The sequence below is a fragment of the Hyaena hyaena genome, unplaced genomic scaffold, assembly GCF_003009895.1.
Source record: "Hyaena hyaena isolate Hyena2069 unplaced genomic scaffold, ASM300989v1 scaffold_6, whole genome shotgun sequence".
Taxonomy (NCBI): domain Eukaryota; kingdom Metazoa; phylum Chordata; class Mammalia; order Carnivora; family Hyaenidae; genus Hyaena; species Hyaena hyaena.
In genome coordinates, this window is record NW_024080638.1 from 8043640 (window position 1) to 8058666 (window position 15027).

Sequence of the window (15027 nt, forward strand, 5' to 3'; positions counted from 1 at the left end):
AGCGGGTGACAAGACACAGAGGCAGGAGGTGACTGGGGAGGGTAGCAGGCTTGGTGGGGGGGTGGTAAGACTTCTGGGCTTCATCCAAGGAGGAATAGGAATACCTGCACAGAGTTTTAGCAGAGGGGACCTGATCAGGTCAGGTCTGTGGAAGCCACTCAGGCAGCCCGAGAAGCAGGGCCTGGCAGGCATCCCGCAGGGAGGTGTGGAGCTGGGGTGCTGGGGCTGGACCGTGGTGCAGTCAGGTGGGATGCAGGGTGATGGGCTCTGGGCCAGAGGCAGGTGGGGCTCCAGCAGTGCAGGAAAACCCGAGCCACCTGGGCTAGAGGATAAGGTGCCCGGTCCACTCTCCATCCCTGGTGTGGCCTGCATGGCTCACAGTGAATTACCCAAGATTATTATGGGCCCTCAGGCACTGGGGGAGGGTAGGCGGGCAGGAAGGAGCAGACTTGGTGACCCAGGCAGCTGCTGGCGGAGCTGGTGAAAACTCAGGTGGAGATAGCCCTATAGGGTTCTCAGGCCCCCGCCTTTCCCCCTTCCTCTGATGATGGAGGTAGGCCATACTCATTAAGGGAAATGTGGAATAGTCTAGAAAGTATCACAAAGAAAGTCAGCTCCCTGCAATGGCCCTGTCCAGTGATAAGCACTGAGTGCATTTTGAGGACTGGGCCAGGGGCTGGCCAAGAGTTTTACATACTTTGTAGGGCACATGTTATTACCCCCATTTTATAGATGAAAAAACTAAGGTCCAAGTGGCTAAATAACTTGCCCAGGGTCATATATCTGAAAAGTAGCAGAGACAGGATTTGGACCCTCTACTGCCTAACTCCAAAGCCTGTCTGTACTTTTAGCTATGAGGCAATTTTGCTCCACAGTTAGCTCTATGTTCTTTCTTTGTGGATTAACACATATTATATATGGTAACGTTTACATATATAACACATAAATTTAAAAAGATTTTTTAATGTTTATACGTTTTTGAGAGAGAGAGAGAGAGAGAGACAGAGTGTTAGCAGGGGAGGGACAGAGAGAGAGGGAGACACAGAATCTGAAGCAGGCTCCAGGCGCTGAGCTGTCAGCACAGAGCCCGACACGGGATTCAAACTCACAACTGTGAGATCATGACCTGAGCTGAAGTGAGAAGGTTAACTGACTGAACCATCCAGGCGCCCCACATATTTAACACATACTAATCAAAATGCATACGCACACACACAAAGATATAGATATACGTACACATACATGCACACATACATATATATGAATAATTTAAAATATGCCCCGTACACAAGAGCTTGATGCGTTCCGTTGTTATTTTGCTAGCAATTGCCTTCTAGAAAGATTGAACCAATTCGTGCTGCTGCTAGCTAGCATCAGAGCAGGGTATTTTCAGAAGACAATTTATTCTTGTTTTCACTTCACTTCATTGATCATTGAGAAGAATGCGTTTCTTACATCTGTTTTCCATTTATATTTTATTGTTTATGAAGTGGTTTATTTGGGGGGTTGGGATGCTGTCCTTTGTTATGGATTTGTAAAATTATTTCTATTTAAGTATTAAGATTAGGAAGGCTTCATCTACTTTACAAATACATCCCAGTTTGGCTGTTTGCCTCTGCAGAGTATTCATGATATTTACAAAGAAAAGTTTTATCTATTTTTTTGGACCAACAATAACAGCTAACACTTATTGGGGACTTATGTCAGATAGTTTGGAGAAGGTTCCCACCCATATGTAATATTTATTGTTCTTTACTTTTATACTTAGACATTTCTTTCCTACCACATGATCAGATAGGTATTCATTTATCTTCCTAGTCATTTCATAGTATCATTTGTATCTTAAAAAATTTTTTAAACCATCTGGTATTAATTTTCATGGGGGGTGGGTATGAGGTGGGGTGGTAACTTTATCTCCGCTCCCCCCCCAGTGGTTAACCATTTATTAAGTAACCTTGACTCTACTGATTATTCTATGATAGACCAGGGTCTATTCCTGGCCATTTAAGTATGTTTTATTGCTCTGTCTTTATTTTTTTTAAACATTTAAAAAAATATTTTTATTTATTTCTAGGAGAGAGAGAGAGAGAGAGACAGCGTGAGCAGGGGAGGGTCAGAGAGAGAGGGAGACACAGACTCTGAAATAGGCTCCAGGCTCTGAGCTGGCAGTCAGCACAGAGCCCGACACAGGGCTCGAACCCACGAACAGAGAGATCTTGACCTAAGCGAAAGTCGGACGCTTAACTGACTAAGCCACCCAGGCACCCCTTTATTGCTCTGTTTTTATATTTTTTTGCTAAAATTCTATTTTATATGATATCTATGATCTTTATGCGTCTTACCCCCCCCCATTCTTTGAAAATATTCCTGGCTATTTATTCTGCCAGATGAACTTTATGCTCATCTTAATCATTTCCTTAAAAGCACCCTGGGGATTTTATTGGAATTGTATTAAATGTGTATATTAATTTGTGAAGAATTAACATCTTTAAAATATTGTGTTTTCCTGTCTAAAACATGGCATGTCTTTCCATCTGGTTGAGTTTTTTAAACACCTCCTGGTAAAGTATTATAGCTTTTACTGCATAAGGCCTGCAACAGCTCTGGTTTATGCTTAGAAATCCTATATGTTTGTTGCTGTTGTGAATGAAATATTTCCCCATTCTGTTTTCTAACTGGCTGTCCACTTTGGAAGAGGACTGTTGACTTTTGTGTTTTTGTCCTTTTTGTGTGTATTTTATAGCCATGCCCTGTACTGAAGAATCTTACTGATTTTAACAGTATTTCAATTGGTTCTCCTGGATTTTTTCGACAGGCAATCATACCATTTGCAAAAAAGGACACACTTGTGTCTCCTTTTCCTCAAAGGCTAATTGTCTCATTTGTTTTTCTTGCCCTATTGCATTGGCCTGAACTTCTAAATGCATGAGGTCTACGTTATTTTTAGAGGAAGCCAGTCTGAGCCAATCCCAGCCCTAGAGTTGTCCCCTGGGGTCCTAATCACTCATGTGCTCATTTGGCCCTGTGCTGGGTACTTGGGTTAGAGATGACTTGCATAGAGGATTCCTGGCCCAGAATTTCCCAATCCGTCCTGATGCATCCCTTTCCAGACCTCAGCCACTCAGAGCCCTCCATTCTCTCCACTTCCCAATCCTACCTGCAGAAAAGGAGCTCAACAGAGTTACCACCCCCACTATATCTGTAGCCTTTATGGTTGAGGATACAACTTTCAGTCTTCTAGTTCCCAGAGGCTCTGTTAACCGATCCAGATGGAGAGCCGTTCCCCATGCAGAGAGGGAAGGGGCTTGCCCAGGGTCACACAGGCTCATTGGCTGAAGAGCTGGGTTGACAAGCAGGTTCTCATCCTCACCAATGTATAAGCAATTAATTAGACCTTATAGCTTCCTCCTGTCTCTCCCCGGGGACTCTGCAGGAGTCTGGCTGGGAAGACACAGAGTCTTCTCCATCCCAGAAGCTGCACATGCACCTGACTCGGGGCGCCTCGAGCATCCCTGCAGAGAAAACTTCATCTGCCTCCCTCCTTGTCTGCCTCCAGCCTTAGCTTAGCTGGAACCCCCTTCAGGGATTTCCTCTCAGTCTGGATTAAGTTCTCCCTGACTTCCTCCTGGACTCCTCTTATCACTGGCTTGTAGTGTTTTCACCTGCTGTGTGTTGAAATATAAAGAGCTTGGGCTCAGGAATCAGACTGCCTGAGTCTAAATCCCATTTACAAACTGTAGGACTTTGGACGGGTTACTTAGCCTCTGTGCCTTTGTTTCCTCATCTGTGAAATGGGGATGGTGGTTGTTGCTACCTCACAGATTTATGTGTCCAGGGCCAGAAGAGCACCCAGAAAATGCTAGTGCTTATTATCATTGCTTGGCTCTGGTGTCTCCCTCGGGAGTACCCCTGGACACAAGCTGGGTCTTGTTCCCCCTGGGGTTTTCCCTGTTTTTGCCCCAAAACATGGCTCAGAGTAGATGTTCAATATGTATCTAAATTTGTAGCTGTGGTACTCGGACAGGGATTATATCCTAAGCACTGTGCTAGCTGCTGAGAATGCAGAGAAAAATCCATAAGTAAGGAAAATGGCCCAGGTAAGGAACCCGGACAAGGGAGCAAGTCTGTCATCTCTTGGAGTCTCAGTTTCCCCTCTTATAAAATAACAGAATGGAATACACAAAGACCCGCCTCTGAGTGCATTTCAAGCCCAGCTCCTCTACCGGCTGCAGACTGAGGTGGGCAAGGGCGGGGTGGGGGAAGTTGCTGTCCTTTTTTGGCCATTGGAATCCTTGGTAGCCCTGAGCCTGGCCTTGCACTTGCACCATGGACATAAAAGGCATCGGAGCAGGGCTTGTGAGGAGCCGAGGCTGGGAGACTGTGTGTGAGGGGTGGCCGGGGTGAGGTGGTGGATCCTGGAGGGCGGGCTCTGAGGCAGGAGGGACCTGGAGGGGCCCAGGTGGACAGACAGCCGGCGTTCCAATGGGAGGGGACAGTCTCCTGCCTGGGCCAGCTGGCATTTGGTCAGAGGGAGTGTGGGAGAGTCATCCAGGCTTCTCATTCGTAACCGAGTAAATGCTTTGGAGTCAGACAGACCAGGCACTAACGGAACCTAGGAAGACCTCGCCTCTTACCTGCGTGTCACCCCAGGCTCTGACCCAGCCTCTCTGCACCTGTGTTTCTATCCTGAATTGCAGCGAGTGGGTGTTAAGAGGTGTAACGGACGCAGTATCGGGCACAGAGTAGGTGTGCTGTGAAAGTCCTCCTCCCTCTTTACGGCTCCGTCCAGTTCAAATGTGGCAAGATCTTGTGGAGAGCGGCTGAGTCAGGATCTGGAAGGGCTGATGAAGAAAGGAGCCAAATGGGAATTAATTAAAGTTGGCCAAACCCCCCTCCCATGTGTCCCATCCATTATCTCACTGGCTCCTTGCCAGGAAACCGAGGACGCTGGCGGATGTGTGTGCATGCGTATGAGTGTGTGTGTGTGTGCACGTGTGTGTGCACCTGTGTGTGAGAGGGTGTGTATGCATATGCCTGTGTACGACTGCGTACATATCAGATTGCGGGTGCATGTGGCCTTCTGCACGTGTGTGCCTGCGTGTGTGTCCTGTGCAGCCCCCACTTCAAGGCTGGGAAATGGAGGCTCAGAGCAGTCAAGTGACTTGCCTGAGGGGCCTCTGGGATTCGGTGCCTTCGCTCTAGGGCTTCTGACTCAGGGCCCAGCTTGGGGAAGGAGCGTGGGAGTGAGCGTGAGGGACAGGGATCAGGGGTTCTTGGAAGGTGACATCAGGGTGGACCGACTTTCCAAAGGACTGTTTTCTGAGTAATTTAGCCGTGTTTGGGCCAGAGGAGCAGGCTGGCAGCCAGGAGCCTCCGCAGCCCTGGAAGGAGCTGGTGAGCTCCACGGCTCCGTGCCCTCAGCCCCAGGCTCTTGGGAGCCAGGATCCTCACGACAGGGATGCTCCTGTATGCTAGACACGAAGGGTGCTTGTCTCTGCCTGGGACCCCTCCTCTTACTGGCTTCTCAGTTTACCGTCTTTCTAACTTACCAGGTCCCAGAAGGCAGATCTGGGAATGACTACTTCAGGGGTCTTAACGCGTCCAGTGCGTCATGCTGGGGCCTTGGACAGTCCCTTTCCTTCTCTTGGCCTCAGTTTCCCCACATGTATTGGGGCGTAATAATGCTTCCCTTGCCCGCTTCCTCAGGCTGTTGTGAGGCTCTCATGAGATGAGGGCTTTGCAAACTGTAAAGGGCAATGCACAGATGTGAGTGGGTGTTACTGCACTGACCCGTAGTAGTTAGAGAACAGCGAGGTGAGGGTACCGGAAATTCAAGAAGAATCGGTCACACCTCTTAGATGTGTCTCTCAGAAGCCGTCTGAGAGCTAAGGGGACAGGTCAGGAGGCAGTCCTGGCAATATACACACACAAGGACTCAGCATCCAGAGATCTGCTGGCTGGTTGGGGGGGACACGTTCAAGCTGCGTCTTGAAGAATGGCTGTGGTTTGGTGAATGCGGGTGGGGGACTGACATTCCGCAGGGAAGCTCAGGGCATGGCTGAGGATGGGCTGTGCTCTGGCCAGGAGAAGAGGGACTGTGTCTGTGGGTTTGGCTGCTGGAAAGAGCCAGGTCTGCAGAGGATGGGTGGGACCAGATGACAGAAGATGTGGGACACAAAAGGAGGGGCCTGGAAGGATCTTCATGCCATCAGTAGGGAGCTATGGAAGGTGTTAGCACAGGGAGGGATTGAACTGGAGAAGAATCCACTGGAGATGTGTGAGCCCCGGGGTCGGGGGTGATGGGTGGGGGGAGATTTTAGCAGGAGGCAAGGCTTTGAGCAGAGATTGTGGGGAGATGGCCTCTCTAGACGACTTGGTGGCCAAAGTGGAATTGTTTTTGTTTCAGGGACAGAAAGGGGACCCAGGGCTCTCACCAGGAAAGGCCCACGATGGGGCAAAGGTAGGTTTCCAGGGATCCCCAGCATTGAGGGAAGTGGGGGAGTGGACAGGAGGGAAACTGCCGTGCCCTGCCTGCGACCACGGTGTGACAGGCAGGGGTGGGGAAGCAGCAAGGGAAGAGTGGGGTCTGGTGTTTCTGCTGAAGCCCTTCAGCTTTCCACACACCAGGTCATTCCCTGTGTCTCCTTTGGGGTTGCAAGCAATAGAGCCAGCAAAAGACTTTGCCAATGGACACACCCTTGGGGAGGGACCTTTGTGTAATGCCCTGCACTTCTGCAGGGCCTTCTAGGTGACCCTTGGCATCCAGAAGCTTCTTGGGAGCATCCACCCCAGAAGCTTCCAACAGGCATTCAAAATCCCCTCTGGGGTTAATTCGAGTGGACATGTCTGTGGAATTCTAGGAGGTGGACCCGCTATTCAGGGCTCCCCAACTCTGAGGGGCCATGAGACCAGAAGTTTCTCATGGTACAGAGAACACTTAGGCCAGAGGACTTCATCTACTCTGAAGCATCCCCCCTACACTGATGACGGGGCCTCCAGGGAGCACAGGACGGGAAGGAAGAGGGGAGCGCAGGCTCTAAGTAGGGACCCCCGACACTCACCAATACGTATCTTGGAAAGAACACTCGAGTCTGTCTGGCTTCTTTCCAGACACAGCCCAAGAGCCCTCCTGACGGACAGAATACTGCTGCCCAACTCAGCCCCCTGTGCTCAGGCACACAGGAGAAGCAGCTCCCTTTGATTTCCCCAAGAGAAATCATTTCTTCATGCCCTCCCAGATCATTGTTTCATTCAGCAAACATTTACTAGGTATAAATATCCACGTACATGCCCATCTGCTCCTCATCCAAACCTTATCCTATAGGACAGATGGGCCCAGCTTGCAGATGAGAAAACAGAGGCCTCAGAGGCAGGTGGTTTGCTGGAGGATTTGTACCCGGGTCTGCCAGAGTCCAGGGGCCCGGGCCTTTCTCTTGCTTCTGGGTTGTCTGTGCTTTGGTCTCAGGGCAGAAATGCCCCCTTCTGGGTGACCACATACCCCGCAAGGATGAGGAATGGGAAGAAGGGAAGGTGTCTCAGGAATGCAGAGAGAGCAGATCGGAACGGGACAGACAAGTTGTGCGTCTCCCTGGGCAGTGGTTTTCAAACACGGTTTTGGCAGCGGACGCCTTTCCCTAAATGGTAGCCTGTGCCAAAATCCAGTGTATGAAGTAGATCAAGTGCAGCAACTGGGTTAGTGGTGAAGGGCTGGGGACCCGGCCACTCGGCCACCCTCGTGCTCCTCCTGGACTCCTGTTGGCAGACAGCTGGCCATGCGGGGCACACCTGCAATGTCACGAGGGTCTCTGCTCCTGTCCGCCTGCCTCACCCCTTTGTCTGTGTTTTGCAGGGCGACGTGGGCTTGCCTGGGATCTCCGGGGAGCCAGGGCCTCTTGGACGAAAGGTACACTTTGGTTGCAATGCTCTGCTTTTCTCTCTCGCTTCCCAGCCAGGGGCTCCCATCTTCCAGGACTCAACAATGCCAGTGCTAGTGCCTATTCCAGGAAGTCCTCCTGGACTTCCAGCCTCCCAGCCTTCGGGCCACGAACCTCCACTCCACTCAAGGACCCTTGGCCCTTCTTAGTTATTTTCAGCCTCACCAAGTCTAGCCTTGCCGACCAGGGTGTGAGAATCTGGTTTGTCGCTCTCCCTAATGCGCCGAGCACAGGGCCTGCGCATAGTAGGTGTTCAAGAAATGGAGGAAGTGTGGTAGGGCCAGGTGGGCCAAGGGTCAACTACTGTTTGCGTCGTTGCTGATGGGGTTTCCGGCAGGTACGTCGGCCTAGAGCCACATCTTCTGTTTCCACCCTGGCTCCCGGCTGTGGCTGCGGCCACCCTCTTTCTGGGCCATCTGGTTCTCATCTAGACAGATGTGGCATCTACTGCCCCCATCTTGTCCTTGCGCTGAGAGTCCCTGTGGCACAGGGGGATTTGGAGCATCACGTCCCCTGAGTCCCCTCCACCCTCCCCAGTCAGGGTAGGCCACGCCATAAATCTGCGGAGGCCAGACCCAGACGGGAGCCCGTGGCTGTCTGTGAGCTGGGGAAACATGGTATTTTCTGGCCCAGAGAACACAGAGGGAGTCCCTCTCCCCACTCGCTTCCTCTCCATGCTCTAGTACTTTCTGATGGATGAGGTGTGAGTGGAAAAGTCTCTTTCCAGCGCCGGCTCATAAAGCAGCCAGTGGTGGTCTCGCTCGGCATGGGGGTGGGAGTCTAGCAGAGGTGGTGGGAGACGGGAAAAGCAGACCAGTCCAGCCCCTGCCTGGGTGCCAGGGCTCCCTGCTCTCTGCAGATGTCTGAAGGGGCTCAGAGCCCCCATTTCAGTGGGACCAGCCTGCCTGAGAACGGAGAGCCTCCGTGCGGGTGGAAAACCGGCAAAGCCATTTTCACCAAGCCCCTCACGCCCTGGGTCAGGCTGACGTGCAGGAGTTTGGTCTGTTGCAGACAAGGGTCACCTGCTTGTAGAGGGTGGTGGGCAAGGCACAGGGCAGCTCGGGTCCCCAGGCAGGGACCTCCGACCAGTGGTGGGAGCCGGGGAGGAGGACTGACGGGGTAGCATCGCACCTGACACCTCGGCGTGACGCCAATCATCCTATTCATTCATTCACTTAACAGAATTGATCGAATGCTTGTTCTGTGCCAGGCAGGATGCAAGGTGTGGGGGTGGGGGCTGAACACTTGGACAAAAATCCCCATCCTCTCCGGAGCTTGCGTCCTTGTGTGTGTAGTGGGGAGATGGATAATAAAAACAGTAAAAACAGAAGAAGGACGAGTAGAAAATGGGGCAAAAATAGGAAAAAGGGAATTTGGGTTGGAAGGGTTCCCATGTTAAATAGTGTGACAAATTAGAAGGTACACAAAGAGGGACTGTCCTTTATCATATTGTTTCCTCATAACAGCTTCCAAGACTTAAAGCAGTATTATCCCTATTTACAGCTGAGAGAACTGAGGCTCAAGTAGACATTCATTCATTTGTTCGTTCATTCATTCATTCGTTCACTCGTTCATTCATTCTTCTGATCGTTTAGCAAATATAGACATAGGTACCAGGCTCCATGCTGACACTGGGAATGAGCTCATGGAGAAGGAAGTCTACAGCGCTGCCTCCCAGCCCCACTGTGCCTGAGAACCAGCTGGGGGCCGTGGACCCCACCACACGGATTCGGGTTCATTTGGTGTGAATGCGACCCAGTACAAGATTCTCAGGTGCAGCCGAGACCGAGGGCCACTGATTGAATGGAAATACCTTCCAGGGTCGCTAAGCCGCAGAGCTGGGATTTGCACCCAGGTCTCTGACCCTTAAGCCCTTTCTCTCTCTGCACAATGCCAATCGAAACAGCTTCTCAAACAAGGTTCACTTGTCCACCGTCCACCCGTGATGCTTGCTGAAGCGAGCGAGTTCCCGTGGGCTGGGCAGGCACACACACCAGGCCAGAGAGACCCGGACGGAACCCAGCTCCGTCCCCTCTCCTGCTGCATGAGCTGGGGCCTCACCTCGCCGGGCCTCAGATGCTCCGGGGCGTGGTCGGGATTCAGGGAGAGAGGTCTGGTGAAATGAGCTGTCATGTCCCCAGCACTGGCGCGGGGCTGGTGCTGGGTAGGTACCACATACCTATTTGTTGAATGAATGAATGATCGCGATGATCATGAAGGAAACACACCGAAGGTCTTGCCCATCTGATCCCATCCGTCATCTTGCCTAGTTACCAGCTAACCGCCCTCCGCAAGCCAGGAAGCCGACCAGAACCCCGTTTGCACCTTGTGAGGGAGGAGTTCTGTGCTGTTCCTAGTCCGGCCCTCCTGCTTTCTTCCCTTAGAGCAGGGCTTCCTAGCTGGGGGTGATTCCTCCCCACCCCGCCCCCAGGGAACAGTTAGCAATGTTTGGAGACATTTGGTCATCACAGCTGGGAGGGGGAGGCTACTGGCTTCTCACAGGTGGAAGCCAGAGATGCTGTTAGATATCCTACAAGGCATAGGACAGCCTCACAGCCTCCCAGCAAAGACTCAAGGACCACAGTGGCCCCGGAGCTGAGGCTGCGAGAATCTCTGCGGCCCAGAGACCCCGCTCCCCGATCCTACGCGCCCTGGACCTTCCTGCCTCCCTGCACTTGTTTATGCTGATCTGTCCCCTGGCATGCTCTCTCTTCCAAACTCATCTTCGCGCATCCGTCCCTCAACTCTGTTCTCACACACCATCTTCTCCAAGTGCGCCTCCCCAGGACCCCTAGGCAAAAATCACGCCACCTTTCTCTGATCCGCCAGCCCACCTTCCCAGCCCCTTTGGGACCCCGCACCTTCGGCTGGTGGGACACTCGCGGGTGTCCTTGGCATGTTTATCAGCTGGAGCAAAAGTGCACAGAGAGCCTGTTCATCCTTGTTTCCTGGTGAGGGGTTTAGCCCAGTGCGGGATGCACGCATCCACAGGCCTCGGGATCTTTCTTAGCACACTGCCCCATGTAGGCGTGACTGATGGTACACTTGGTTATCCACTCGCAACTTCCTCCAAGCTGCCCCTTGCAGCCCTCATCCTGCCCACGGGCCTTCCTTAGGCCACCTGACTTGGCCACTGCCATGCAGAGCCCCTACCAGGAAGCTTCTCCAGGCCCCTCTGCTGCTGGGCTGCCCTGGGCTGCCGGGGCCCCTGCCCACCGCCATCTCTGAGCTCTGCTCCGGCTCTGCGGTCCACCCCACTCCTCCTTCAAGCCCGTTTACAGTGCTGCCCCTTCCAGCTGGACGTCTACACTGTCCTAGCACGTGGTGCTCTCTTTCGTTCCACTTAATAGGTGTTACCTTCTGGGGCACCTTATGGTTAAGTGTCCAACTTCGGCTCAGGCCATGATCTCACGGTTTGTGGGTTCAAGCCCCATGTCGGGCTCTGTGCTGACAGCTCAGAGCCTGGAGCCTGTTTCCCATTCTATGTCTCCCTCTCTCTCTGATCCTCCCCTGCTCACTCTGCCTCTCTCTCTCAGAAATAAATAAAACGTTTTAAAATTAAAAAAAAAAATAATAGGTGTTACCTTCTAGAAGGTGGGGGAAGCTTGTTTTGTTCACTAGTGTATTCTTAGTGCATAACTCAAGGGCATCGCTGGGGCTCAGCTAACCTTAGTTGAATGAAAGAACAAGTGGATGAATGTACGAGCCGTACAGAAATTGTGTCTTCCTGCCCGACCTGTCAGGTACCCCCTGGGCAGACTTTGCTGTCAGATGCCTGGTGTGTCACTGACTGACTGTGCTTTTGGAAGCGCATTTCTGAATCCCACACCTTCTGAGTCAACACGATGCTTTAACAGGCCAGCTGGGGAAACTGAGGTCCAGAGAGGAGCAGGGACTTGGCCAGTGTCGTATAACGAGTCACTCTGCTCCTGGCGTGTTTCTTCCTCACTGATCCTTTCTGTTAAATGGGGCTGTCTGTCCTGTGGACTGGCGCCGGGTGGGATGTGGGCTGGCGAGTTGTTAGAGGAGTTTTGGGAGGCGTCTGCCAGAGGAACGGCCGAGGTCTAGGCAGGCGTTGCTCCCCAGGACCCCAGGCAAGAACAGGACCCCCACCCCCACCCTCCCTGCCCGAAGCCCAAATAGCATCCCGGCCGACCGGGAGACTGTCTGCAACAACAGTGAGGTGATGTCTGGTTTCTCCTTGTGCATTGTAAGCAATGATTAATCTGGCTCCCCAACCAAAATATAGACCGAGTTCTATTATAAACACGGGTCCTGTGGAGACCCGCCTGCCGGGCAGCCAGAGGCCCCTTACAGACTCCGTGGTCCCTGGAGCTCCCCCAAAGCATCTGCTCTCCCCTCGTACCAGCTGGGCACTGATCACACATGGGGAAATCACTGCCCCTGGGTCCACCTTGCGGTCAGTGCCTGCCCCGTAATTGCTGGGGCCCAGGGGAAGATAATGGTTTTAGATTCTTCCAGGTCCTGGGCCCCTGTCATTTGAAGCTATTTGGCTGGCCCCAGCTTGGTAAACACTGTCAAGGTACTTCCAGGGAGCACAGGAACCTCCCCGAACCCCACCCCATGCCTTGGCTGTGCTTAGTCTCTGCCGCTCTCAGCCTGACAGGAGAGATGGGTGTCCACGGCAATGTTCAAGTACCTTCAGGGTGCATTGATTGGGACAGACCTAGGAATTGTGGCCTTTTGGATAGAGCACAGCCCAGTGGGTCTCGAGTTCTAGGGAATAGCCTAGGCTTGGCCATAACTTGCTAAGTAACTCGGGCAGGTCCCTTCCCCCTGGCAAGTTTCTCAGGCCTGTCCAATGAGAAAGGTGGTCAGATTGATGGCTTAGGTCCCTTCCAGCTCAGATACTCCGGAGTTCCAAGACCGTCTTCTGTCCTAATAATGCTGTGGTGATCTACATGCTCTGTCCCGGGAGGGGGGTCTACAAGGGGGTCTTTCCCTGTATAGCCCTGTGGTTCTTCTAGGTGGGCCTTGGGCCTCATAAGTATGTCTCATCCCATGATTGGGTGGTTAGGACATAGGGATTGGAGTCATGGCCTGGCATAGCCCCGGGAAGCTGTGTAGCCTCAGGAAAGTCTCTTTCCCTCTCTGAGCCTGTTTATTCATGAGGCAAGTGTGCCTTGTAATTCCTACCTGCTAGGGTAGGAATTGATTGCAAGGAGTTGATGAACAGATGTGTTTATTTAAGGCTTTAGTACCAGGCCAGGCAAAGGGCATGCCACTGTCCGCATCCCTGATAAACATTTGTTTCCTTCTTCTCTGTCCTGAGTAAAGGGTTTACTTGAAATCTTCTGCGATTTCACGGGCTTCTCTTCTGAAGCATTGGTTTCTAGCTGATTTCTTTCTGGCCACAGGGAAGCCCGAGCAGCTGGTGATGCTTGGGGGCGCGGGGAGAGTCCCTGGTCCCCTTTCATGGTACTCTCGGGATCTTTACCCCACTACTGCATTGGCTCTTTGCCGCAACCCAAGGCAGGCTGAGAATGGCAGAGTGAGGCTCAGAGACAGCAATTGCCTGAGTGGAGTCACACAGCCTGAGCTCAAGGCTCGATTCTGCTCTTGGCGGGCAAGGCTTTGCCTGCTCTTCCTCACGTGCAAGTTCCAAGTGCAGAGAGGCTACTAAAGGCGATTACGTGTGTCACATGAGGACATGTCCCTGCTCAAAATCCTCCTGTGAGTTCTTGCCGTTGTAATGCCTTCTGCGCCCTGGCTTCTGCCCTTTCCTAACCACCACCTCCCATGCCTCACCCCTCACTCACTCTGCTCCAGTCACATAGGTCTCATTCTGCCTCAAACCCACTGGAGAGCATTCTTGCCTTCAAGTCTTCAGCACCTGCTGCTCCTTCTGCTTGGAACTCCTTTCTGCCCAGAGCTAACTCAGCTCATTTATTTCTTTGAGCAGCCTGCCCTGATGCCCACCTGCTGTCCTGCTCTGTCCCCAACACAGCCTTCCTCTGTCATCGGGCCCTGCTCACTTTTGTTCATAGTGCTGATCTCAACCACGCGGTCGCCTCTTTTTTTAATTTTAATTTTTAATTTTGGCAAAAACCATGACACATAAAATTTGCCACTTAGCTGTCTTTAAAGGCGCAATTCAGCAGTGCTAAGCGCATTTCCATCATGGTGGAGCCCATCTCCAGACCTTTCCCATCTTGCAAAACTGAAACTCTACGCCCACGGAAACAACTCCTTATTTCCCCCTCACCCAGACATTATGTTTCATATTTATTTGTTTGTATATCACCTTAATGAGACTGTAAACTCCATTAAGGCAGACGATGTTGTCTTCTCATTCAGCCTATGCCCACCGTGGCGCAGGGCGCTTAAAAATCAAGTAAGTGTTTGTTGAATGAATGAGTGAAATATGAAGGTCCTGAGGTAACAGCCGCTGGTCCTTACAGGGCCCTTGAGTTCAATGCTGGATACAGTGCTGGGTACTTCCCACATGCTGTGTCATCTGATCCATGACAAGCCTTATACTTCTGTTTCCAAAAGAGGAAACCGAGGCTCAAAGAGGTGGCCTCAGTGGCCCCAGATCATGTGGGGATCCAGTAGCGAGGTAGCAGAGTTCTGGATCAACCTGAAACGAGAGATCGTAGCCGCCCTGCAGCCGGCCGCCGGCTACAGCCCATGCATCCGTTTGCTCAGCGGGAAAAAGGCCCTGGGCCCCAGGTAGAAGACTCTCCTGTGTTACATCAACCTCATGGGCCCCCGAATGCGAGATGTAATCATAGCGCCGAGCAGTCCTGAGGTATGAGTAGGTGCAGGAGGAATGCTTATAAACTCCCCAAATGTCTTGGATCAAACCAACTCTACTGTTTGTAATTAAGAGTCATGCTTCCCGGGGGCTTGTGGGTGGTGCTGAGCGCGTGCGTGTGTGCGTGCGTGTGTGCGTGCATGTGTGTGTGTGTGTGTACACGTCGAACTGTGCCTGCCCGGAATGTCTGCAAGGTGCTCGATATGGCCTCGGGTGTCAGAAGGACCCGGCAGTGAATGTGAGCCCACTGCTTCTTAGCAATGGGACTCAGAGCAAGTTCCGGAGGCTTAGTTTTCTCCTCTATGAAATGGAAAT

General features: G+C 52.2%; 1 protein-coding gene across 1 annotated transcript in view; it reads left to right on the forward strand.

Moving 5' to 3' along the window:
• The window catches only part of COL27A1 (collagen type XXVII alpha 1 chain), a 153393-nt gene that overhangs the window by 47462 nt on the left and 90904 nt on the right, over nt 1-15027 (forward strand). Inside the window, exons 9-10 of the mRNA XM_039241124.1 lie at nt 6407-6460; nt 7850-7903. Of these exons, the coding sequence (XP_039097055.1) occupies nt 6407-6460; nt 7850-7903 (108 nt within the window). The remainder of the gene's footprint in view (nt 1-6406; nt 6461-7849; nt 7904-15027) is intronic.